This window comes from Leptodactylus fuscus, chromosome 3, assembly GCF_031893055.1.
Source record: "Leptodactylus fuscus isolate aLepFus1 chromosome 3, aLepFus1.hap2, whole genome shotgun sequence".
Classification (NCBI taxonomy): Eukaryota; Metazoa; Chordata; class Amphibia; order Anura; family Leptodactylidae; genus Leptodactylus; species Leptodactylus fuscus.
This window is the reverse complement of record NC_134267.1, coordinates 109,684,444-109,710,349: the sequence shown is the minus strand read 5'-3', so window position 1 is coordinate 109,710,349 and position 25,906 is coordinate 109,684,444. Positions and strand designations below refer to the sequence as shown.

The following is a 25,906-nucleotide window of genomic DNA, read 5'->3' as shown; positions in this document are numbered from 1 at the left end:
TTTCAGGTAACAGAAAGAGAGCCGCACTACCCTGAGATGTGCAGACATTTTTCCTGTTAATCACCATAATGGTTACAATAGCTTGCGAGGTGATCTTTACTTTAAAGAGCATTTTAGCCAGTGGTTTGTTCTGTAGATAGATTGTGAATGTCTTCAGAGAGACTGGGTGGTGTCATATAACAAGGTTATTTTTATACAGGCATTTCTTAATATTTACATAAGATAATGTTACCGGTTTCTCTGTAATTAGGGCTTTATGAAGTGACGTTCTATAGCAGAAGTTGCATGAGCTATGCACGCATGACTTCCTTTAGTGGATGAGCCAGTAATGTATTACTGCCATACACACATCATGGCCTGTATAAATCAGTATATTCAATATAACAAATAAAAGTCTTTGAAGTAAGAATTTTAAACATAAAAAGCCCAACTGAGTAGTCGCCTAAAAGTCAGTGGATGCCTATAATAGATTTCTTGCCTGTAAGAAGCACTAATTAACTACCGTATATACTCAAGTATAAGCCGACTTTCTCAGCACATTTTTCATGCTGAATAAGCTCTCCTCGGCTTATACACAAGTCAGGGTCCACGGAGCACAGAAAACTGGAAGGGGGAGGTCCTTTAGTGCTACTGCTCTGTGATTGGCTTGTCATGAGGTCACGTGACTGTGATGTCATCAAAGGTCCTGTAGCCACTGGTATGTAACATCTGCAGATAAGGTTGAGTCTAAATCCTAGTAGCTCCGCCCACACCAGAGTCCAATCACATGGTCATGACATCATCAGAGATCCTTTAGCACACTAGGATTTAGCATCTACCCTGCAGATGAGTGGCCAGGATTCATTGTGTCTTATGGAAGATGTCTGTTGTATGGAGGAGAGGAAGCTACAGTAACGTGAAACACACAGGGACCTTCCTTTAGTTACTCTGCCTATTAATGTCAGGCATTTGAGGTTATTAATTTAGTTTCAGTAACTCCATGTGCCTCACATTAATAACAGTTAACCCCATCATGTCCCTCATATTAACCCCTGTGTGCCTCATATAAGGGTTACTAATATGTGAGACACATGAGGGTACTAATGAAGGACCTTAATTATGAAGATACCTAATTATTACCTCCATATGTCCCACATATCAGTAACTCTTATGTGAGGCACACAGGGGGTTAATGTGAGGGACATGATGGGGTTAACTGCTATTACTATGAGGCACATTGAGTTACTAAGCTGCAATGCACATGACCAGACTTTCTATCTGCAATGGCGGATTTCTCCCCCTCGGCTTATACTCAAGTCAATAAGTTTTCCCAGTTTTTTGTGGTAAAATTAGGGGTCTCGGCTTATATTCGGGTCGGCTTATACTCGAGTATATACGGTATATAAAGAATGTCAATCGTTTCACTCACATTTGCATGGGACAGAGCATGGAGACTGTATAGGCTTGAACAATTGTTAACATGATCAGTTGCCACTAAACAGTTTTTTTTTAAATTAGATTGTGAGCCCCACATAGAGCTCACAATGTACATTTTTTCCCTATCAGTATGTCTTTTTGGAATATGGGATGGAAATCCATACAAACACGGGGAGAACATACAAACTCCTTGCAGATGGAATTTCGATATACAGCTGTTTGGAAACAACACACATGTTCCTTTTATCTTCCTGTTTCTGTAGCCTTTCTTTTTCTCATGAATTCTTCCAGTGGAGGGCTAGGACCAGTTGTCAGTGTATTAGCATGTCAGAATGCTCATATGCATATAACGCAGGAATGCAGAGAAACGGAGAAATCAATAATGTGGCTACAAGCTGGCACAGGTTTCAGTCCTTGTTACTGGTACAAATAATATTAAGTATCACCCTGTGAAATCCCACCCATGCCACATCTACCAAGCGATGTAAGCAGTGGGAATACAAAAAATGACAGTTTTTATTGTACATTTGATGTCAGAAAACTACATCACATGTATGGTAATTGTCTGTTTTTATGATGTATTGACTGTATGTCAATGAAAATTCAGCACAAAATAAAGCGCCATTTTCCTTTGTGTGAATGGACCCTAAGAGACTTATTGTACTTCTTCCTTTTGACCTGCATCTATTAGGGAGCATGCTCACATTTTGGCAGCTGCATTTGGCTGACACCCAGTTGCATGTACTTGGCAATGATCTCATGATTTTACCCGTTAACTCGACTCAGATCTTTCTGTGGTGCTACACAGGATGATTGAAGAATGTCCAGTAGAGGGAGTAAGAGAATGGCTTTTACTAATAATCTGTAATGCACATTAATGTTATCAACTCTTTATGCTTACAGTAAATTATTCCATTTTAACTGAGTTAGTTTGGTTGAACATTAACCAGTTCACCTTATATATGTTGTGTACTTTTGTCCATTAACCCTGTCATCACAACAATCTGGCATTTAGTTTAGCATTTTGAAAAATGTACTGGTGTGTTAATCGGGTGGTACCCAAGAGGTAACATTTCTGTAGTCACAAAAACAAAGTTCTACGGTTAAATAAGTTTAGTTTGCTTCTGTTTCTGTGGAAGTCCTCCGGTAACAGGTAAGTCATTTAATTTCAGATATTCCCTTTTATGGCTTGATATGAAGTGCTTTGTAGGATATAGGTATGTTCAAAAGACTTGGTTATTCAATGTAGCTACTACATTTCGTTTTTTTTTTTTTATTACAGAATTGTATGTGTTTTTTGGTTACCTTTTTCCAATTAGTTGCAACTAAATGTTTTGCTTGGCTTGGCTTCAGCCCCTTGCATGTGTATACACTACAATACAAGCTGCAGAACAATATTTGCTAGCACACTCTTTAGACCAGAAGTTTCTTCCTAAGTCCTTATCTCTCATCTCTGGACATTCTTTTAGGTCAGGGTAAAATGTAGCCTAGTGGTGTGGTTGTAAGCCGGTTAACCACTGGTGGAATCGAGGTGACACCCGGGCACCCTGCAGATGACTGGTATCGAGGTAGCTCAGCTCTGCCTGGCGCCTCTGTAAGCGCGATCTGCTAAAGTCCCTGATGCCACCAACAATAGACCACCAATTTTAGAAAGTGGATAGCCTATTGTTGGCATGATTCATTTTGACTTGTCACTAATGTTATTCTCTGAATCTGTCTTAGCTAAAAATGTTAAAATATTTGGTATATTTAAAGGGGTTGTCCATGAGAAACTAAGAATTAACCACTAGACTAAACCCCCCTCCTTCTGCCTAACTTCTAATTTACTTCAATTAAAAGAAAATCTATAATTCCCCATATATCCCTGAAGCAGTCATGTGACCGCCTCAGGGACACTTTCTAATAATCTGGTAACGTTCCGTTTCACCCCTTCGAAAACAGAACATCCCCATCAATACTTACCAAGCCTTCCTGTGTCCAGGAACAGCTCCTACTCTCTTCCTCTCTGCTAATAGTGGGCAGAATAGCTTATCTAGGGGGAGAGGAGAGGAGATAGTAGTGGGCGGGATAGCTTAGCTAAGGAGACTGGGGGAGGGTGGGAGGAGCTAGTAATGGACAGGATAGCTTAGCTAGTAACACAGGGAGGGGGGTGTAGTGGAGTGAGAGAGGGAGGCTGAGTAAGAGAGAACTAGTGTAGAAGCTACAGAGACAACCAGAAATCACTCCAAACACTGCTAAAGGTATTTGGATGTACTTATTAACCCATCACTAGCGCTAACAGACCTTTCTAAAAAAAAAAAAAAAAAAAAAAAAAGATTTTCTACTGGGAAAACTCATTTAAGCTTGCAGATTTATATGTATAATATAATACGCTATATAATACATACAATACTGTATGGTGAATAAAAAAATTCCAGTGCAAGCTCTAGTAAATGTTATATATCACCCCAGGTCTGGCTTCACAGGAAAAATGGTCAATGCTACTGTATAATGCCTTTCTTTCAGCTGAATGACTGAGACAGATTTAGGAAAACAAGCTCCTGCTCTTTTCTGTGTGCACTGTATGAGAGACATCATAGTAGTTGGTCTCCATCTCCTTCTGAGTTAGAGTCAGGAACAAATTGCATTTATAACTGAGCCTTTAATATAACGTGGAATACATGGGATGCCAAGATACAAGTCATATACCGTAATAGATAAATAAATGTGTTCCACCTCTAATATAAGATAAGATAATCCTTTAATAGTCCCACAATGGGGAAATTTCAGTGATACAGTTTCATAGATGGTACAGTAGTATATAACAAGAGAGAATATAGTACATATCTTAGTTACTTGATTTTAAATAACATATCTTTATCAAAACAATTTCTGAACAATTTGTGCATTGCAGTAGGGAGCATTATCCTGCTAAAGGGGCAGTTCTATGAAGGAATAACTTCTGCATAAAGGGGTATGCTTGGTTTGGAGCGCTGTTTAAAGGTGTATTTGGATTGCAGCATCCACATAATTGCCACAATCCACAATTTTCATCACACTGCCCCCATTCACTTGACTTGTTGCCAGCGACACAGACGCGCTCTGCCATCTATGGTACATGATGTAATAACAGGGATTTGTCAGACTGGGTCACCTTCTTCCACTGCTGCATGATCCAGTTCTGATGCTGATGTGCCCCTTTGTAGGTACTTTTGGAAGTAGTCCGTAAGATTGTGACCAGTCTGACTGCATACCTATATAGGCAATAAGATGTGATGCGCTGTCTATTCTAACACCTTTCTATAACAGCTAGCATTAACTTTTTAAAGGGACATGTTTCTGAACCAGACAGGCTAGCATTTGCTACCTATGTTCACAAGTAAGACATGGGCATCCATGACCCGGTCAGTGGTTCACCATTTGTTTTTTCTTTGGCTACGGTATGTTTTTTAGGTACTAACCCCTGCATGTCATTTTGCAGATTGACCCAATTGTTTAGCCATGACAATTTGACCACTGTCTGACCCTTGGCCTGTTTATCCTGCCCTCAAAACATAGACTTCAAGAATTTACTGTTGACTTCTTGCCTTATGTATCCTACCCTTTGACAAATGCCATATAAACAATTTTATTCACTAATATTACAACTGATCAATGTAGTCCTGCCCTGTGCCCATACCTATACCCTTGTAGTAGTTATAAATCACTACTTTGCTTTACATTAGTAAGATGACTACCACTGCTTAGAAAGATGATGAGAAATCATTTAGAGAGCTAGTTTGTTATATAACACCCGGTGCTGTGGATGAATCTGCAGTGAGGCAGAAGTGGGAATTCACCATGCTCATTAATCATATCCGTTCTGCTGTTCCTGTTCTCGCTGGATTACTAGGGTTACCAGTTTGTTTGTCAAGAAGTTGTTGCTGGCAGCGTAGTGTCAGGGTTTTCAACATTTTCTTCCTGCTGATTGACTGGATTTTCTCTTTTATAAAGCACACTTACAGCATTCTAGCATGGTAAACCTGCTTTCTTTACTGTGAAATGTCTCTTTCTAAAACTTTGTGCTTTTTAAAAAGGACACCTTTCTTCCCCTCCATCAACTTGAACTCTTTGTATTTCTTAATAGGTGCTGTTCTACTGATTCCGAGGTAGCTGGAATTTTTTATTTGGTAATTTCTGTTACTTTCATTACATTCATGCTCTCTACTATCAGGTGGGTGGTGCCTAATTTTCTGTTTCTTGTTGACATCAATGACCTGACAGTAGAGAGCATAAATTGTACTGAAAATAACAGTACTGATTCCTCCAGAATGGTGCGGGCTGCTTCAGAATAAGTGAAGAGGCACCCATTAGGGATGCAGAGAACAGAATTTCGAGGATGTAGTTTAAGGTCCTCTATATAGTTGAGAAGATTCCTTCGCAGTTTGTTAGGATTGTAATGGTGTTCAGGAAAATGAGACTAGATTCACCCTAGCATATGGGTCTGCATCGGGAACCTAAAGACTGAAACCCTGTGTGCTTAAAAAGCTGTTACTCCCGGAAACCCATAGACTATAATGGGGTCCGCCGGGTTTCCACTGCAACTGGTGGAGAGAAAAGTCCCCTTTGCAGGAGTTTTCTCTCTGCCGATTTAAAGCAGAATCTGTGGCAGAGTCTGATGAGAATCCAGCCTTAGGAAGAACTTCACTTTTTTAGCTTCACTATGAATACAAAATCTTGGACATGAGAGGTTGGACCATACAGGCAGAACATAATTGGTTATCAGTTCTGAGCAAAACTTTCTTACTTGCAGGGTTCTTAAAGGGTATCTTGAGTTTTCTTTTAAAGTTGAAATATCTGCAGGGTCTTGCTTGCCTTCATATATGGTGCCCTATCAGTTTTGCTGCTGCTAATATGCCCATTATGGCTACAGTGCATGTTACGTTTCTTAGGTTGAGAGTGTACATTAAGGAGCAGTTTGCCCTATTCCTCTATCTAATACTGCTGCTTCTGCTTTTACACACAGTTTTGCCAGGAGAAACTGTAAAATAGCAAATACATGGCTGATAAAAGTCCAAGTGAACTTAACATAGGAGATCCAGGGACATTGAACTGAAAATACTGAGTATGATGCAGTTAAACAGATCTGCGACCTAGAAAGAGCAGAGTCAGGAAAACTGCTTTCTGTCTATGACTGACATCACATCAGCCATAACAGAAACGTCCAGAAGTAGATACAAGTACACCAGTAAACTTTTCTTACATTGTGAGATGTACAGATTGTTCAGCTTAGTGCATAGAGAAATCTGTTTGCAGATGTGTATGGAGGATATGAGGAAAATTAACCCCTCGCCTCTGTGTGGAGAGAGAACAGTCCCATTTCCCCCACCCCCCACCTCCAACTCACTGAGAACCGGTCTTGCTTTTTTTTTTTAATATAGATATAATGGCATATGGTATCTAGGCATGGGACTTAATGTGTAATACACTTTTGTCCAGATTCACTTGTTCTATGAAATGAGACTAAGTTGTCTGACAAGTTGGTGACCATTTAAACGAAAATTGAACTTTGGGGAGCAAAAGTGATGCAACATTCTGGTAGAATAGAAATGCGGAGGTGTACCGTTCTACTTATAGAGAAGGATCTGTCAAATGTCATCTATCTGTGGCATAAGCCATTCCTTTAATATATCCAGGTAGGTGTGGCCAGTGACAGTTTTCTCTACACAAAAGAAGGGACAATTCACTTTTCTCCTACACCTTCTGCAGTACACATTCCACAGAACACTACATGTTTTAGGTACTAGCCGCTGTATGCCATTTTGGAGATTGTCTAACCCAGTTTTTTAGCCAGGGCAATTTAACCCTTGTCAGGCCCTATGTTCATTTGCTTGCTTTGGATGAGTCTCTTTCTGCCCAATAAAGGCACATGTTTTTTTCTAAACCCCAATTTCTAACGATGTGACAATTGACCTTCCCAGGTGAAAGGTAGCCTCATTGCTGAACACCGTTCCCCTTGCAATCACCCCTGTACGTTAATGCAAAAGTCATGGCCTTTTGGTTTGTCTTCTGGTTTCAGCTTTCATAAGATACACCATATTGTGGTAGCTGTAGTTCCATGCTACTCGGAATGGTTGACTTTCTAAGGCTATCCTTGTACACTGCTCAAATCTTGATCATTGCCTGTATTCTGAAGATTTTTGGCAGCCTGGACTTTTCCCATGACAACGGTGGTTTTGAAATGCTTCGCCCAACATAAAATGATGTTTATCTTGTGGAGTAAATTTATTCTTAAAGTTTTGCTGTACTGTTATGATAGACCCTGTTCTTGCAAATTCACTGTCACACTATGTAAGCACATCTCACATTTGACTCTTTAAAAATGAAAGTTGTGCTATGGCTTGTTGCTTTGGACAATAAGCCAGTTTTCCTACGATTTTCAGTCACTGGCCATTTACCACTGAGGTTACTTTAATTAGAGGCCACTGCTTTTACATAAACTTTTATGAATCATCCTGGACAGTATACAACCCCTGGCAAAAATTATGGAATCATGAACAAACAAACAAACAAACAAAATAACACTCCAACACATCACTAGTACTTTGTTGCACCACCTCTGGCTTTTATAACTGCTTTCAATCTCTGAGGCATTGACTTAATGAGTGATAAACAGTACTCTTCATCAATCTGGCTCCAGCCATCTCTCATTGCTGTTGCCAGATCAGCTTTGCAGGTTGGAGCCTTGTCATGGACCATTTTCTTTAACTTCCACCACAGATTTTCAATTGGATTGAGATCCGGACTGTTTGCAGGCCATGACATTGACCTTATGTGTCTTTCTTCAAGGAATGTTTTCACAGTTTTTGCTCTATGGCAAGATGCATTATCATTTTGAAAAATGATTTCATCCTCCCCAAACATCCTTCGATAGATGGGATAAGTAAAGTGTCCAAAATTTCTATGTAAACCTGTGCATTTATTGAAGATTTAATGACAGCCATCTCCCCAGTGCCTTTACCTGACATTCAGCCCCGTATCATCAGTAACTGTGGAAATTTGCATGTTTTCTTCAGACAGTTGTCCGCATGAATCTCATTGGAAGGCACCAAACAAAAGTTCCAGCATCATCACCTTGCCCAATGCAGATTCCAGATTCATCACTGAATATGACTTTCATCCAGTCATCCACAGTCCACGATTGCCTTTGCTTTGCACATTGTAACCTTGTTTTTTCCAGTTTAGGTGTTAGTGATAGCTTTTCTGTATGGAAAGTCCATTGATGAAGAGTACTGTTTATCACTCATTAAGTCAATGCCTCAGAGACTACAAGCAGCTATAAAAGCCAGAGGTGGTGCAACAAAGTACTAGTGATGTATTGGAGTGTTATTTTGTTTTTTTTGTTTTTTTCATGATTCCATAATTTTTTCCTCAGAATTGAGTGATTCCATAATTTATTCCCTGTGCTAGTTCTAAAATCTAACTGTTACTGGCTACCACAATTATTTTTCAGGATTTCTTTTAGTGTTTCTTAAATCCAGAAAGTTGCCATATGAAATGCCTTTAGTTTTTTTTGTTTTTTTTTTTGATGGCTGTGATCTGCTTTTTTTCTACAACATTAAACAACTGAAGGAACATCCTCAGGGACTGGTGATTCCATAATTTTTGTTGCCAGGGTTTGTATAAGACTTTCATCCTATGCTAAAATGGGTCATGTCCTGTGATCAAGCTTACTATCTATACTTTCAGTAGTAAGCACTGTGTACTTTACATTTTTCCTACAGACTTGTATATCGACATATCTTGTGTACTTTGTCCTGTGACTTGACGTTCCACCTTTGACTAACATTGACGGTATAGCCAGCAAGAAAACAATACATTATTGTGACATATTATAATACAGGGGTTATCCAGCTTTTAAAAGTTGATGTCCTTTATTTAACATAGCCAACCTATTTTAGATTGGCATGGGTTCAACTGTCAGGATCCCTGCAGATCAGCTGTTTCCAGAGTAGACAACTCCCAGCACTGTTTACTTTCTAGACTGATCTGCTCACTCTCTATGCTTTTAGTAGTCTCAGTTATGGGTCCTGTAACTGTGTCCCATTTAAGTCTAGTCTGCAACACTGAAAACCAACACTACTAAAGCAGATAAGCTCTAAACATGTAAACAACATCAGGAGCTATGTGCTCTTGGAAACAGCTGATCTGTTGGTTTGAGATTAGGGCATCAGTATTTGAAAGGTCACTAACCCCTTTAAGGGTAAGTTCACAAAGGGTTTTTTGGTTCGGAACCTGAGGTGGAGCCTCAGGTTCGCATCCAAAAACCGGGTAGCCCCCAACTGAAAGTCGGTGCACTGCAGCAGCCATACACTCCGCTCTGGATTAGGCCCAATGAATGGAGGAGGGAGTGTCTTCAGGCCGAATTGGGAGGCAAAACAGCCTGAAGAATGAGCATCTCGCTTCTTTTTTTCCAGGGGCCTGAAGAAACGGCTCCCGGAAATTACTCCTGAGTGGTTCCCATTGGTTTCAATGGGAGCCGTCTTTTTGGTCAGGATTTTGAGGCGGTTACTGCCTCAAAATCCTGACCAAAAAACCCTGTTTGAACTTACCCTAAGCCTCTTTTATTTATTGTATAAAACTGTAGACAAAAACTAAAAAGCAGCTGCTAGCTATGATTTTAGTAACTTTAAGCATTTGCGTTCAACATATAATGAAGTGAATGAAGTGTAGTTCTGACATTTACTTACATAGCATGGCACCACCCAGTGTTCAAAGTGCATAGCAGTGTGCACCTCCACCTAGTGAGCGCATGCTGATGGACACACTTTGTCAATCCATCCAGATTCAGTTCTCTGCAAAATGGTATTCTGTGCCCTGCATAGCTGCCAAAGGAGATATCGTTCTGCTTATCTGAAAAGAAGCAGGGCTTCTGTAGTAGCATGGCTATATAGTAGACAAGATTCCTTCACAGTTTGTTAGGATTGTAATGTCGTTCAGGAAAGTGACACTAGGTTCACACTAACGTTCAAGTCATAGTTACATAGTAGATGAGGTTAAATGAAGACTTCAGTCCATCAAGTCAAAGATCCTGTTTGCTCAAAAAGAATTTTCCACCTGTTTAATACTGAAAGCGGCGGAGAGAAAAGTCCTCTTTGCAGTTTGTGATCCAGCCTTTGTCAGCTGACAATATAGTTCCTCCTATGGGAGTAAGAGACTGATCCTACTTCTGCTTTGAGAATAACCCCTATAATACCCCTATATAGTGGCATTAATCAATTAGGAGCAATAACCATTTTTACTTAGGATAAATCATGACAATTCTGTCAGTGTCAAAATACCCCTAGACCTGACTGTATGTTAATCAGATCTGGATGTACATGTGCTGCCCTAGGTACCTACTTAAAGTCAACAATTTATCTTTTATATACATAGGATGCACAGGTCCTGCTTCTCTAACCCCTGCTGATAATTGAAGTTGGATTAGGCTATACATCTTTCTAGCAGCTGCTGCTGCAGAAGAAATTTGTGTATCACCTTCATAATGGCTCTCTACACTCTGGCTGAGGCCTGGTTCACATCTGCGTTCGATATTCGGTTTGGGGAGTCTGTATGGGAACCCCCTGAATGGAATACCGAACGCATTAAAAAGCGGTGAGCATTGAAGGCACATGGACTCCATAGACTATAATGGGGTCTGTGTGTTTTCTGTCCAGTGTCCACACGAATCATACGGAGAGAAAAGTAGTTCTTGAATTACTTTCCTCCCCGCATGATTCGTGCGGACACCGGGCAGAAAACACACAGACCCCATTATATTCTATGGAGTCCATGTGCTTTCAGTGCTCAGTGCTTTTTAATGCGTTCGGTATTGCGTTCGAGGGGTCCACATGCGAACTCCCCGAACAGAATATCAAACGCAGGTGTGAACTTGGCCTTATAGAGAGGTGTCCCAAGTAAGAGACCTTACAGCATGTCATCCATATCCCAAACAGGAGTTGTCCTTTCATTTCATTTATTCTATGAGAAAATATGGAATTCATTGAGACTGTGGTAGGTCCCTTACTGTTAACCAGAGAAGACAGCTGCTGGGACTTTTTTTGTAGGAATTAGTAGTTACAGTGTAATACATGTTTCATTTTAATGGGTACTGTGTTCTAAACTATTGGTTTCCAAAAGCAGGATCATGTGTGAAACCAAACAACCAAATATCATCCTTTTTGTTTGTGCACATCAATTATTTAAAGTACAGAGATTATGTGTATAAGAAATAGTAATATGATCTGTTGTTATATGACACCAGCAGACTGTGTGCTTCTGTGTACAGATGCCGCTAGGTTCACACCTGTGTTTGGGTTTCCATTTGTGGGGTTCACATGGAGACCCCACGACTCGGCCAGTAATTCAAATATAAAAGCAGTTACCCGTGGAAACCCGCAGACCCCATAGATTGTAATGGGGTCCTCTGAGTTTTTACGCGTGTATCACATTGCAACCAATAGGGAAAAAAGCAGCCCATTCATTTCAATGGGGAGCGCACGTATGCTGGCTCCCATTGAAATGAATAGGATCTGCTTTGTACGTGCTGATTCTGAATGTGTGAATGCACCCTTTATATGTATGATAGGATATTTTATATACCTTTTCCTTAGCCATGCAGATTTAGTGCATTGCCTTATTTGTTTTTCATGCTTTTTTGGTCTTCAAGTTCTGTGCGTTTAACTTCCACAAAAAAATTTATGCCCTGGCCCATGATTTAAATTGTAAAGGTAATCTTTTTAATGGTGGCTGTATTTGATATATATAGTATTTATCCATTCTCTTAAGCAGTGACCTAACTAAAGTTTTGTGGGTCCCGTTGCAACTTCCTCACTATAGCGTATTTTTCATAGCAACAGTTGGGTGCTGGGTTAGGGTTGAGCCGATCTTGAGATTTCAAGATCGATTTTAAAATCCGATTTCTGATAATTTTCCAGCCGATCTCGATCCTGATCGCGATCGTGAAATTTGCTCGATCGCCGATCGGAATCCGATCCTTTCCGAACCTGATCCTCAACCCTAGTCAATGCTTCTCTATGGGAAAAGTCACTTTTAGAGTTGAGCCGATCTTGAGATAACTTCCGATCTCGATCCTGCTGGAAAAGATCGGGTCTGAATTCCGATCGCGATCGTGAAATTTACTCGATCGCCGATCGAAACCCGATCTTTTCCGATCCCGATCGCTCAACCCCAGTGCCGGGTGCTACAGCGGTGTCTACACTCACCGGCCACTTTATTAGGTACACCTGTCCAACTGCTCGTTAACACTTCATTTCTAATCAGCCAATCACATGGTGGCAACTCAGTGCATTTAGGCATGTAGACATGGTTAAGACAATCTCCTGCAGTTCAAACCGAGCATCAGTATGGGGAAGAAAGGTGATTTGAGTGCCTTTGAACGTGGCATGGTTGTTGGTGCCAGAAGGGCTGGTCTGAGTATTTCAGAAACTGCTGATCTACTGGGATTTTCACACACAACCATCTCTAGGGTTTACAGAGAATGGTCCGAAAAAGAAAAAACATCCAGTGAGCGGCAGTTCTGTGGGCGGAAATGCGTTGTTGATGCCAGAGGTCAGAGGAGAATGGCCAGACTGGTTCGAGCTGATAGAAAGGCAATAGTGACTCAAATAGCCACCCGTTACAACCAAGGTAGCCAGAAGAGCATCTCTGAACGCACAGTACGTCGAACTTTGAGGCAGATGGGCTACAGCAGCAGAAGACCACACCGGGTGCCACTCCTTTCAGCTAAGAACAGGAAACTGAGGCTACAATTTTCACAAGCTCATCGAAATTGGACAATTGAAGATTGGAAAAACGTTGCCTGGTCTGATGAGTCTCGATTTCTGCTGCGACATTTGGATGGTAGGGTCAGAATTTGGCGTCAACAACATGAAAGCATGGATCCATCCTGCCTTGTATCAACGGTTCAGGCTGGTGGTGGAGGTGTCATGGTGTGGGGAATATTTTCTTGGCACTCTTTGGGCCCCTTGGTACCAATTGAGCATTGTTGCAACGCCAAAGCCTACCTGAGTATTGTTGCTGACCATGTCCATCCCTTTATGACCACAATGTACCCAACATCTGATGGCTACTTTCAGCAGGATAATGCGCCATGTCATAAAGCTGGAATCATCTCAGACTGGTTTCTTGAACATGACAATGAGTTCACTGTACTCCAATGGCCTCCACAGTCACCAGATCTCAATCCAATAGAGCATCTTTGGGATGTGGTGGAACGGGAGATTCGCATCATGGATGTGCAGCTGACAAATCTGCGGCAACTGTGTGATGCCATCATGTCAATATGGACCAAAATCTCTGAGGAATGCTTCCAGCACCTTGTTGAATCTATGCCACGAAGAATTGAGGCAGTTCTGAAGGCAAAAGGGGGTCCAACCCGTTACTAGCATGGTGTACCTAATAAAGTGGCCGGTGAGTGTATATAACTGAAGGTGACAAGTAGAACTGTAGTACCCACAACTGTAGTGATCAAGAATACAATGAGTGAGCAACACCTGGCATGTAACCAATTCTGGGAGCTGTGTGCTCTGGGGAACAGCTGATCTGTGTGCTTCTAACAGTCTGAGATCTGAGGGATCAGTGGGTTTCCAACACCCGAGGCCCTTGCTGGTCAGCTGTTTGAAGGGACTATATTATACTGTGCAGGGGTCACTGTGGAGCATATTATACTGTGCAGGGGCCACTGTGGAGCATATTATACTATACAGGATATTGGAGCATACTTGACTTGCCTCATGTCACTGCTGAGGCCAATCAGTGGCCCAAGGAAAGCAACCTGGACATCACCTCATATACCTCACATGTGACGTCTTGTGTCCTTTGCTGAGACTATTCATTGGCCTCAACGGTCACATGTGGCGAACACTTCTACTAGAACCACACCCCAGAAGCAGCAAAACCGGACCACGGAGGGAAACACCGATTCACTGAGGATAGGTGGGCATGTTGTGTATTTTTTGGGTTTTTTGCTGTTTTGTTTTTCACCTCCCCTGGCCTCCTTGCAAAGAATTGTATATCCTGGACAACTCCTTTAACTTTATTTTTTCACATTTAAATACACAACTTTTTTTTGTCCATCAAACAATAGTTTTGTAACAGCAGCCACTGTGAAGGATAAATATCATGCCAATTTCATTTCATGGGTCGGTATGACTATTTATTTCTCTTGGCAGTATAGCACCAACATATTCGGCTGTACTTTACAGACCTTGTTAGTCACATTAATTACAATGCTTCGGGTATAGAACCCTTCATCAGGCTGTTTTGAAGACACAGCATGGAAAAGATCATTTATGGATGCCGTAGTGGAGATGTATGGAAGAAACTAGTCATATATTGAAGTCCAATTATTATCGAATCCAAAGGGATCGTTGAATAATAGGTCTATGCACAAATGCAAGCATATGGAGGATCCTACACCTTGATGTTCGTGGGACTGCAGAGGCGACAACAGCTGCAAATACTTGTTTGCTGCTTTGTAATGGTATTTTGGCAGCTACTTTCTTAAAGGGGCTCTATCAGCAAAATTATGCTGTATGAGCCCTACATATGCGTGAATAGCCCTTAAAAAGGCTATTCAGGCACCGCTAATCTTATTCCCCCTAAAAACATATATGCAAATTATACTTACCGTGCAATATGAGCGGTCATGCTCTGTCCGACATCATCTTGCTGTCACGCCTTCCTCTTCTTTCTTCTTCCAGCGACGCCCTCCTGTCCTGGCTTTTCCCGGCCTTGAACTTCTGTTATTCCAGCGGGTTTCATTCAAATCCTGTGCGTGCGCAGTAGCACTCCCTCCAGAGCGCTACTGCGCAAGGTCCGGAGCCATTTTTGTTGTAGTTCTAAGTACTCCTTAGAACTACACGAGCATACTGCGCATGCACAGTACGCTCGTGAACCTCTTCATTCCGGTAGAGCAGAAGATGAAGGCGTGGAAGAGCGAGCACAGGAGGGCGTCACTTGAAGAAGAAAGAGGAGGAAGGCGTGACAGCAAGATGACGTCGGACAGTGCACGACCGCCCATCGGTAAATATAATTTGCATATTTGCTTTTAGGGTATTATTTTAAAACGGGGGGGGTGTTAAAATACCATTAGCAGTGCCTGAATGGCCGTTTTAAAGGCTATTCACGCATATGTGGGGCTCATACAGCATAATTTTGCTAGATAGAGCCCCTTTAATCCAACGAATTTGTTTGTCACAGAACCCATCCCCATTATTCCTTTATCTCGATGAACCCATCTGTGCTCTGAATCTCTTCCAACTACCCTGAAAGGGGCTCTATCATTGGGAAAACTCATTTTTAACTAAGCACATACTTACATAGCCTTTAGAAAGGCTATTTCACACATACCTTTTGTATGTTAAATTCCATTTAGTCCAAATGTATTTATAGAATACATTTGGACCAATTGAATTAAATCTGTTTTAATCCAGACACATCTTACTGGAGATCTTACTAGAGGTAGAAGTCGCTACCAGCTCTGGACCGGGAATAGGTCCCATAGGTACATTTCTGACACACTAAATATTCCAGTCTTGTAAATGGCACAAGGCAGGTAGGCAGGGACCCCATTACAGATTTTACGTTGGAGCCTTACCTTTGATACACAGAACAACCTTACATTTTCTGAGTAAACGTTTTTGCTTCACTGTTAATACCTGTTTTTATTCGCTCTTGCCCCATACCCTGCTTGTCAGGTTTTTTAGAGACCCAAATACTACACGCCACACACTAAGTATGTCTGTTTTCTTATTCCTGTCAACAGTGAATATTGAAATGTTTGTTCAAGGATTTTACTAAGTATCAAACCTAGAAGGTCAAGTTGTTTTTTTTTTTTTCCCCCGAAAAACAAAGCTGTTCATATCCATTTTTGAAATCAAACACATTAATAGATTATAAAGAAATCATGAAAAATGTATAAATATAAACATACACAATTACACAATTATTAGTGCAGTAAACATACACAAAGTTATAAAATAGCATTAACTATGAAAATAACAACACATTTTCTGCTTGATAGACGGACGAACCCACACTGCCATTCTCTTTAATAGGAGCGCTGCCGATAGCTGAGTACTGTACTTTGGCTATGTTTGGCACTGCCATTGAAGTGAATGAGAGTATACTGAGTATACTCAGCTGGGCTGCGGTCAGGCTGAATTACCAGTGGGGAAAATTAAAAAAAAAAAAAACAATTTTACAGGCCCAGTGGGGGTCTCAGCAGACAGACCCTCATCAATCAGGTATTTATCCTCTATCGTATAAATGGGGATACATACCGTACTTTTCAGAACATTATTTCATTTATTACATTAATATAAAATGCTTACTTCAGCCGGTGATGAACCAGGAGGCATAGGTAGAGATCTGGATCCCAGAAGAAGGCAGCAGCCAGGCCAGCAACGCTAAAATCCTGAGAGCAGGGACAGGGGACCACAGACGCCGTACTGCGTAGCCTAGGAGCAGAGGCGTAGCTAAAGGCTCAGCGTGGGATGGGCAAACACGTCCAAATGGGCCCCAACTTTAGTATACCTATATTATTACTATACAATGACCAGTGTGGTAGATACCAGTTCTACAGAGAGCTCTACAAGCCATTTAGATGAATACAGTGCAGTAGCATTTTGTGACTTACAGGTGACGTCTCTGACTAATTGCTCACGTTTCACTTCTTTTCCATCTTGGACCGCCATGACCAGTTCTTCCAGCTGTGACTTGTCTCTGTAAAGTTTGCATCATAAACATTTTTGGCTCCTCACTTTGCCAGGCACCTGACTAACATTGTCCTCCCCTAAACAAAGACCCTATCATGCTGCTACCCCAATTATAAAATGTATGATATAACCCCCCCCCATAATGAATAAATACCTCGATTGCATCTTCATATTAATAATGTTTAAATAGTGCCCATTATTAATAATGCCTTGAGTTTCCTAATTAAAAAGTTAAAAAAATCAATTACCTTTCATATAAGTGATGTACCCTACTATTTATAATTTATAATATATATATATATATATATATATATATATATATATATATATATATATGCCCTTATATAAAATGCTCCCTAATGCCCCCTTTATATAATTGATGTTCCCTAATGAACACTTATATAAATGACTATATATATATATATATATATATATATATATATATATATATATATATTGTGGTAAAGTGTATGGTAAGGTGGTGGACAGAGTGTATATCTCGCCTGGTTTCATCAGCCAGGTGAGATAAAGGAAAGCCAGGGTAATCATATTCTAGCAGAGCATAGTCTGTTGGAGCTCTTGTTCCTTACATGGGCTGGCTTTTCTGGACTGGAGGGCAGGTTGGTAGTGGGAGCCTTCCAGTCCACACCCTTACTCCATCACGGGTTTTGCCCTGAGTCTGGGGCATTCACAGGTGAGCTTCCTTAGGGCTATTTACTGGGGAAGGAAGCTCAGTTAGGAGCCTGATACACACATGGAGAGTGTGAGCAAAACACTCCTGAGACAAACAGGTATTGTGTGGATTTGGACCTGCTTATATGGTGACTCAACCTGCTCTAGGTCAGAGAGGTAACCTGCTGTTTAGGTAGAGCCGGACAAGGCTTAGGTTTTCTTTGTTGTTTTGTTACTTTGCTGGCACCGTGTTTTATGCCGAAAACCCAAATAAAACACTGGACTTGTTTATCGTACTACCTGTCTGCATGGTGTCATTGCCGTTCCCAACCGGGTGAGCTGAACCCCTTACAATATATATATATGTGTATATATATATATATATATATATATATATATATATATATATATATATATATACTCCCTAATGGCCCTGTATATAAACAACCTCCCTTGTATTAATAATGCCCCTAAGAGCCATTATACAAATAACACTTAAGTTCATGAAGCCCCCATCCTAACGATCACTTATACTATTAAAATACCAACACCTGCACACACACAAAAAATACTCGCCTACCTGCGATCCCGTGAAGGAGCCGCAACCTCTTCTTCTTGACCTGTGCATAAAATTCTATGACGTCATCATGCCCGCCTGCGCCCACGAAGCAGATGTCTTCTACGCCAGCCCAGGACAGGTCCTACTCATATTTTTCTTTTAATGCAACCTGTCTACGGCTGATTTACATTAAAAAAATAATGGTGAGAATGCCTCCTCTCTTAGCTTACAAGGATGGACCAAGTTGCCGATTTTGCAGTTACAAATCCGGAACAAGAAGGACCCGCGCTGAATGGTTAGGTGAATAACGACTTTTTATTGAACAACACACTACGCGTGTGTTGTTCAATAATAAGTCGTTATTCACCTAACCATTCAGCGCGGGTCCTTCTTGTTCTGGATTTGTAACTGCAAAATCGGCAACTTGGTCCATCCTTGTATTATATGTACACCCACGAGGTGTGAGGTACCTCACAGCTGCACCCAATTTAGGATCCTTGTCCAGTGATCCAGTTGCTTTGTAAAGTGTTGTGTATCCACACAACCCTTAAAGGTGAGCCTAGATTTGTCTTTACACCTAACCAGTAAACATACAGATCTACACTACGGTTTGCTCGGTGTCTTTTTCCTTTTCTTTTGAGATCCCCTCTTAGCTGTCACGGATAGTTCTGCCTGAAGTGGCCCCTCAATTTGCCTCATTGGAGGTGCGCCCCTGGATGACATCAATGAACATTAAACTATCGCAGAGAACTGTCAGATACCTGCATGCACAACATGTCTTCCATTACAAAAGTAAACAAACATGACAGAAGATAGGTTTAGCTTACATTTAAATTATGTTAATGTCAATGGGAGAATCAGTCACAGGACACAGAATCAGTCTGTTACAGTTTAATGTCTGTTGCTATCATCCTATGACAGAAGACAGCAATGGACATTAACAACGCCCCCTTACCTTTGTTATGTACATCACTTTTGCAGATTTGGATGAAAGCAACTTTGAAGACTTAAGCAAGTTAAGTAGTTGGTGCACTGGGGGCGGTCTTCAGCACAGGGAACACTGATCTTTCTGCTTAAGTAGGATAGGTGGTGTTATAGCAGTGGGAGGATCAACTCTCACAGCACAGGGTTATGTAGGTGGGAGATGGTAGGGATCTGAGTAGCTAGAGGAGTGCTCCAGGGAGCTGAAAGCCTGTCCACAGTGCACCAATTGCCTCTTTTCCATAACACTCAAAAGTTGCTTTTCCTACAAATCTACAAAAGTGACATACATAACAAAGGTATGTTGTTTATCACTGTAATGTTCTCTATAACATGTGACTGTTGAATGTGCTTGGGGGAGGTAGTATACTTCCTTAAATGCGTTAGACATGTATTTATCATTATAATTTCCTGGAATGCTGAACCACAAGTTTCAGATTGTCCTTGTATAACTGCCTTCATGCCCTGAATAAGTAAACATGAATTTTCCAATTTACTGCCATATAATCTTTCTTTATGTTCAAAGGCCAGCTCATTCAATTTTGTCAAAATTTTAAACTTAATTTTTCCACATTTAGGACTTAACTGGTAAACAGAGGCAAAAGATGAGGGTCCTGGGCCCCAATGCAAAATCTATAGCAGTCCACAATTCCCCACAACTATAAAGTTTAATTTATAGTACTTATCTCTTTATTTTGGGAAGCAACACCTCATTGGCCCCTTAGGGTTTGAGTGCGATCGCACCCTCTGCACCCCTTCAAGTTATGGCAATGCTGGGAAACTTAGAATGGGTAAATGAGGTGTGAATTTGGAATCCCCAATGAACATATGTTTTACATTGTGGGAGTCAACTTTGTTTCTATTCTTGCTATTCTATGATATTCCTTGAGTAATTATGCTGATGTCTGTTTACTTTTATGCCAACTTTATGTCCTCATAAAACTCAACAAAAGTTTGCAAACTAATTTTGGAATAGTAAAACCATGACTGTAGAAATATTAATCCTTATTTGGACTTTGAACCGGTGACATATGTGTAATATTACTTTTTGCGACATTGTTATATATTTTGGTTTAAAGGGTTATCCCATCTCTAATGCAACTTGGCCCTTGCTAAGATGGAAGTAAGTGGCTAAATGTCCCAACCACCAGGCCAGGGGTTACAGTAGAAACTGAATGGGCAGTTACACAGTTTCCATAACTCTTAAGATATTAGTTGTGGATACATTGTAGCATAGCAAGTGGCTCGATTCGAGTTACGGGTACAGCTCGGCTGTTCTACTAAGGGGGCTCCATCATTAATATACATGCAGGGGTCCAGAGGTGAAGACATTTTTCAAAATATTATGACACATGCTGTGGATATGCCATAAAAATCTAACAACACATTAGACCAGGGGTGGGCAATTAATTTTCCCATGGGGCCAAATGAGAAATTGTAACGGTTCTAGAGGGCCATGCGTGCCATGGCAAATTTAGCTCCACCCACTTCTAAGCTGACTCCACCCATTCTCAATCATTTTTCTATGTGCCCAACAAAATAAAATCCTCCTACAGTCACCCTAACATTATACACCCCCACATTATAACGTTTCCCTCCAAATGTCCCACAGTATTAAGTCCCTCTCCTGGTGCCCCAGTATAAACTAGCAGAAACTAGAGGGGACATTAAACTGGGGCAGCTGGAGGGGGACATTAAACTGGTGGCAACTAGAGGCAGACATGTCCCCCTCCAGCTACCCCCCATGGTTTAATATCCTCCTCCAGATGCCCCAGTTTAATGTCACCCTCTATCTGCCCACTAGTTTAATGTCCCCTCTCCATGTGCATTCAGTTTAACTGCCCCCCTACATCTACCCTAGTTCCCCCCTCTTGCTCACACATGCTGTCTCTTCTTTCTTTATCATCCAGCAGCCCCCATTGCCGGCAGCTTGTAGAAAGCATAGAGTTCCGTGTGGCTCCGCCCACTAATGAGTCTTAGCCTATCCTGGTGATAGGCTGTGATAACATCATCACAGGTCCTTGAACATCTGCCCCCTAGTAGTTTAATGTCCCCCCTCCATGTGCATTCAGTTTAACTGCCCCCCTACATCTGCCCCTAGTTCCCCCCTCTTGCTCACACATGTTGTCTCTTCTCTCTTTATCATCCAGCAGCCCTCATTGCCGGCAGCTTGCAGAAAGCACAGAGTCCCTTGTGGCTCCGCCCACTAATGAGTCATAGCCTATCCTGGTGATAGGCTGTGATGACATCATCACAGGTCCTTGAAAAATTTTCCACTAGCTATGCGGGTCGGATAGAAGCAGTCAGAGGGCCGGATGTGGCCCGTGGGCCGGACATTGCCCAGGTCTGCATTAGACTCTAACATAATAAAGAATATTGTATGCAAGATTTGAACATGTTGAACAAGGTTTTAAGGAATATGCATTAATATAGTTTTTTTCCTTATTTTTAGCCCACCAAAACCAAAGAATGTGGAACTGCCTATTAAGCCTAAGGGTGTTGATAATGTAGAGGAAGGGACCATTGAAGCACTCATCCCAAAAGGAAGCATTGCAAGCAAAGTTTCTCTGTTTGAGAACAAAAGGACAAGCCACAAGCAAATAGATTTTTATGCAACAAAGAATATATCCCAGCAAAAAAAATATGTTGAAAGAGCCAAACTGAACTTTGGGAAACAGGTGAAGGGGGCTGTGTCCAAAGAAAATAGTCTCACAGGTAAACAAGTAAATTCCAGTTTTAGTATTGGAAGAAAGAGTGAAAATAGTCATTATGAAATAAAGGCAGATAAAAAGAAAGAAGGCAGCATTGTTGTGAGTCCTGTAAGCCAGAGGCAGATGGAAGACAACAGTAATGGTGTTGAAATAGCAGCATCAGATACACTTCCAAGAGAAAGCATTCTGCCTTCAGAGAAAAATGAAAAACGCAAGAAACCTCCTACAGAGCAAACCAGTGGCACTGATGCTTTAAGTAAGACCCAGACCAATGGTGTACAGATCAATGGAAACTCCATTGACACTTTATCACAGTCATCCGAGAATACTTCTTTAGTTGAGGATTCTGCAAAATTTAAAGGTAATATTGTTTCACATGTAGATCCTCTAGATATGGGTAATAAACCGAACTCCTTAAAAGAGCCACCTGTTGCTGCTGATTCTGATGAAGATTCCAATGAGGGCCTAACTGAAAAGTCTAAAACATTGCATTCAGATTATGTAGATTCAATAACAGTTTCATCCAGAACAGATCAGTTGCAAGACATTGACAGCAAAGAAATGACTGAAGTTAAAAGAGAAGCTCAGACTCCTAGAACAGAAGATAAATGCGGGTCACCTGAACCAAAAATGGACACACAGAAAATTCAGCCAAAAGAAGTCTTAAATGCCAATGCCAAAGAAGATGTTCAAGAGGGAAGTCTAGATTCAGAAGGAAGACAAGAGGTAAACAGTGATTTACTAAGAAAGGAAACCATGATTGGTACCGCTCAAGAGTTAACAGCAGAAGTGCCATCCAGTGGGGAAGAGGTTAAGGACAATTCTTCATTTCATGAGAATTCAGATGTTTTAAGTTCTTTCACTCAGCATGAAAAGGGTAGCTTATCAAATGCTGAGTCAGTGGCTTTAAATGCAGTTAGTCTTGTAGGGCCGGACCTACCTACCACTGATCAGCAAAATCCTGCTCTACAAAGCCCGACAATAGAAAGCATTGGCACCAATGATGGGGCAGCGTTAGAAGGTTCAAATATTGAATTTTGTTCTCCAGAAAGTAGTGATGGTATACACCATTCCACAGCCAGCTCCCAGCTCCAATCTGCTGAGTCCCCTGTCCCCAGTAGTTTTTCACCGCAGAACAATCGTCCAGAAGATTCCGACAATGATGAATGTGAGCGAACCATTATCCGTGATGAGATTATTTCACCAAAACCAAACACGCTAATCTTGCCAGAGGTTACGAATGATGTTTCTTATCCAGAAACCACAAATGAGGATGCCTCAGTATACAATAAGAACGAACAGCAACGTGATTTGGATGGCACAGTGGTTCATTCGGGCTCAGAAAATGATGTGGATGTACAAAATATTGTTCTAGAAGAAATGCCTGAAAATCAAAATAATGCTGCAGCTCAGCAGGTTGATGTGTTAAATGGAGAGGCTACAGAAAAAACTGCAGTTTCTACTGAAGAGAACACCGAGGATACTCCTAATGGAAATTTCAATGGGATGAAAGACATTTTAGACCCTAGCGTACCTCAAAATGGATGCATTAGTGACGCCCATATCAGTGAAAGTGTACAACATACAGGCTCTCTAGAGGAAAGTCTCACAACCCTGCAGGGCAGCCCTGAAAGCAGTTTTAATGACTCAGTGGCAAGTGAGGAATATATTCTAGATTCATCTTCAGACATGGAAAAATTTGCTGAAACCATCAGAAGACTTGAAAGCCCAATAACTTTACCTCAGAAAAGAAAAACGCCCAGAGCACCTAAATCACCAGGCCCGTATTGTGGTTTACCCCCTATTCATGAAGATTACTTGGAAAAGATATTGGATAATGATGGATTCTTCTTTGGCTTAGGAAAGAAAGAAAGGCCACAGAACCTGGCACCCATGCAATTGTTTAAGTTGCAAAGCAGAGAAACCGCAGAAAAATTAAAGCCGAAACGGGCATCTGCTGAACAAAGCATGCTTCTGAAATCTCTGAGAGCAAAAAAAGAACCACTTCCCATACCACAGGAAACATGTGACAAGGAAAATGCAGATGTGACTGATGTAGCCGTGAAAAGATCTCGCATAGAATCCATATATTCAGGCTTCAAATATCCATTTGCAACAAGGTCTGAGGAGAACGTGTTCTCCCCTTCTGTCACCACAGTCAGCACTATAACTACCTCCTTTGACACACCCCGGAAGGAGTTAACTCCCTCAGGCAAAGCCTGTGATCTTAAAACTATAGACTCTGTAAAGACAGCCCACACATCGGATAAAGAAGGTAAAGGTGCTTTCACTCAGCCTTCTTCAGAATTCTTGCACAGTGACTCTGCCGAGCAGTCAGACCTGACACCTGTGCACAGCATGGATTCCAAGAAGCTTACTAATGGAGACTTGCCAGCAACACTGCCTGCTTCTAATGGACACCTAGATGGAAATCTTTCTACAACTGATGGGAACAGGAAAGTGCCCCTTTATGATAACCTTCCAGAATCTGACAAACATGCTGCCTCGGAGATCTTTTATTTTAAAGGCCACGAGCAAAACACTCCAGATAGCTCAGAGGTGAGTGCTGTTTGTTGTCCTGCTGTAGCAGTTACCAGGTTCATGCTTTACACCTTTGCTTGCGTTATGCATGAGAGCTATTCCATACAGGATCAGCGTAGATCAATAGTTGTCTGCTAAAACCTCTTTGGAGACACACATGCGGTCCAGAAAAATCGTGACAGCACAATGAGGAAGAAAAGCTTTAGTTCTATACCACTCAGTTCTCAATTACTAAAGTCCCATAACAAACATAGTTATAAAATATGTTTGGTATGTTCATAGATAGAAATATAGGATTGGAAGGACTTTATCATCCGTTACAAAAGTAAATAAACTTGGAGGAAGCTAGCGTCCGTCATGTTGTTTACATCTATGTCAATGGGAAGTGACACCGAATCAGACTGTGACAGTTCTGTGACAGGTAATGTCCATTGCTGTCATCCTATGAGTGAAGACAGCAACGGGCATTAGTAACGGTAGTGTGAACTCCCCCTAAGTGAATTTAATGCCCAGCCTCCTTGTAATTTTCTCGGTGCAATAACCTTGTCTTAACGCCTTGTTTTTACAAGCATTGAATTACTATTGAATATATGGTTAGTGGCAAGGTGTGGCTAGGGATTGATCACTGCTGACTACAGGGATAAACACATGTTACAGGTACATCATAAAGTAGCTTTGAATATTCATAGATCAGGTAAAAAGAACCTAGGCAAACTGCACAGACTGCTTTTAGAAATGCCATATAAACTTCAGCAGCAGCGGATCTACCCCAATACTGTAGTTGACATAACAGCTTTTATTGCAGCTTATTAACCTCTTCCTTCACGTCACCTAAGACACAGACAGCACAATGCATTATAAAGAACTTTATCTTTATTATTAATATAGTCTGAGCGATTGTTAATTTCTGTACATATCTGCAACCTTTATTGCATAGTCTAGTAACTGAATAACTATGAATATACTTCAGACTTCACCAAGCTAAGAGTACCAGGAAGTAAGGCAGAACAATGCAAATATGGCGGAGGTGTTTTTTCATCCATTTAAAGATCCCAAAATTTCAGGCAGCTTTTCACTGAATTATAGATTCCTCAGTAATCTTACAGCCCAGGTGACATTCTTCATTCAGTATTGTTATATATAAAAGCATTTATGTTTGGACTTGTAGAGAATGTAGGCATCTCAAGGTGAGGTATATGTGAAATACCCTAAGGTACTTTTCTGAGCCTACTCAATACAAAATTTACTAGCTTAGTTTGGAATATTTCTCATATAGCAATATACAATAA

At 41.0% G+C, this 25,906-nt stretch overlaps 1 protein-coding gene across 1 annotated transcript in view; it reads left to right on the top strand.

Moving 5' to 3' along the window:
• CRYBG1 (crystallin beta-gamma domain containing 1) overlaps positions 1-25,906 on the top strand; it is a 180,277-nt gene that overhangs the window by 124,685 nt on the left and 29,686 nt on the right. The window contains exon 5 of the mRNA XM_075268126.1: positions 21,818-24,635. Within this exon, the coding sequence (XP_075124227.1) occupies positions 21,818-24,635 (2,818 nt within the window). The remainder of the gene's footprint in view (positions 1-21,817; positions 24,636-25,906) is intronic.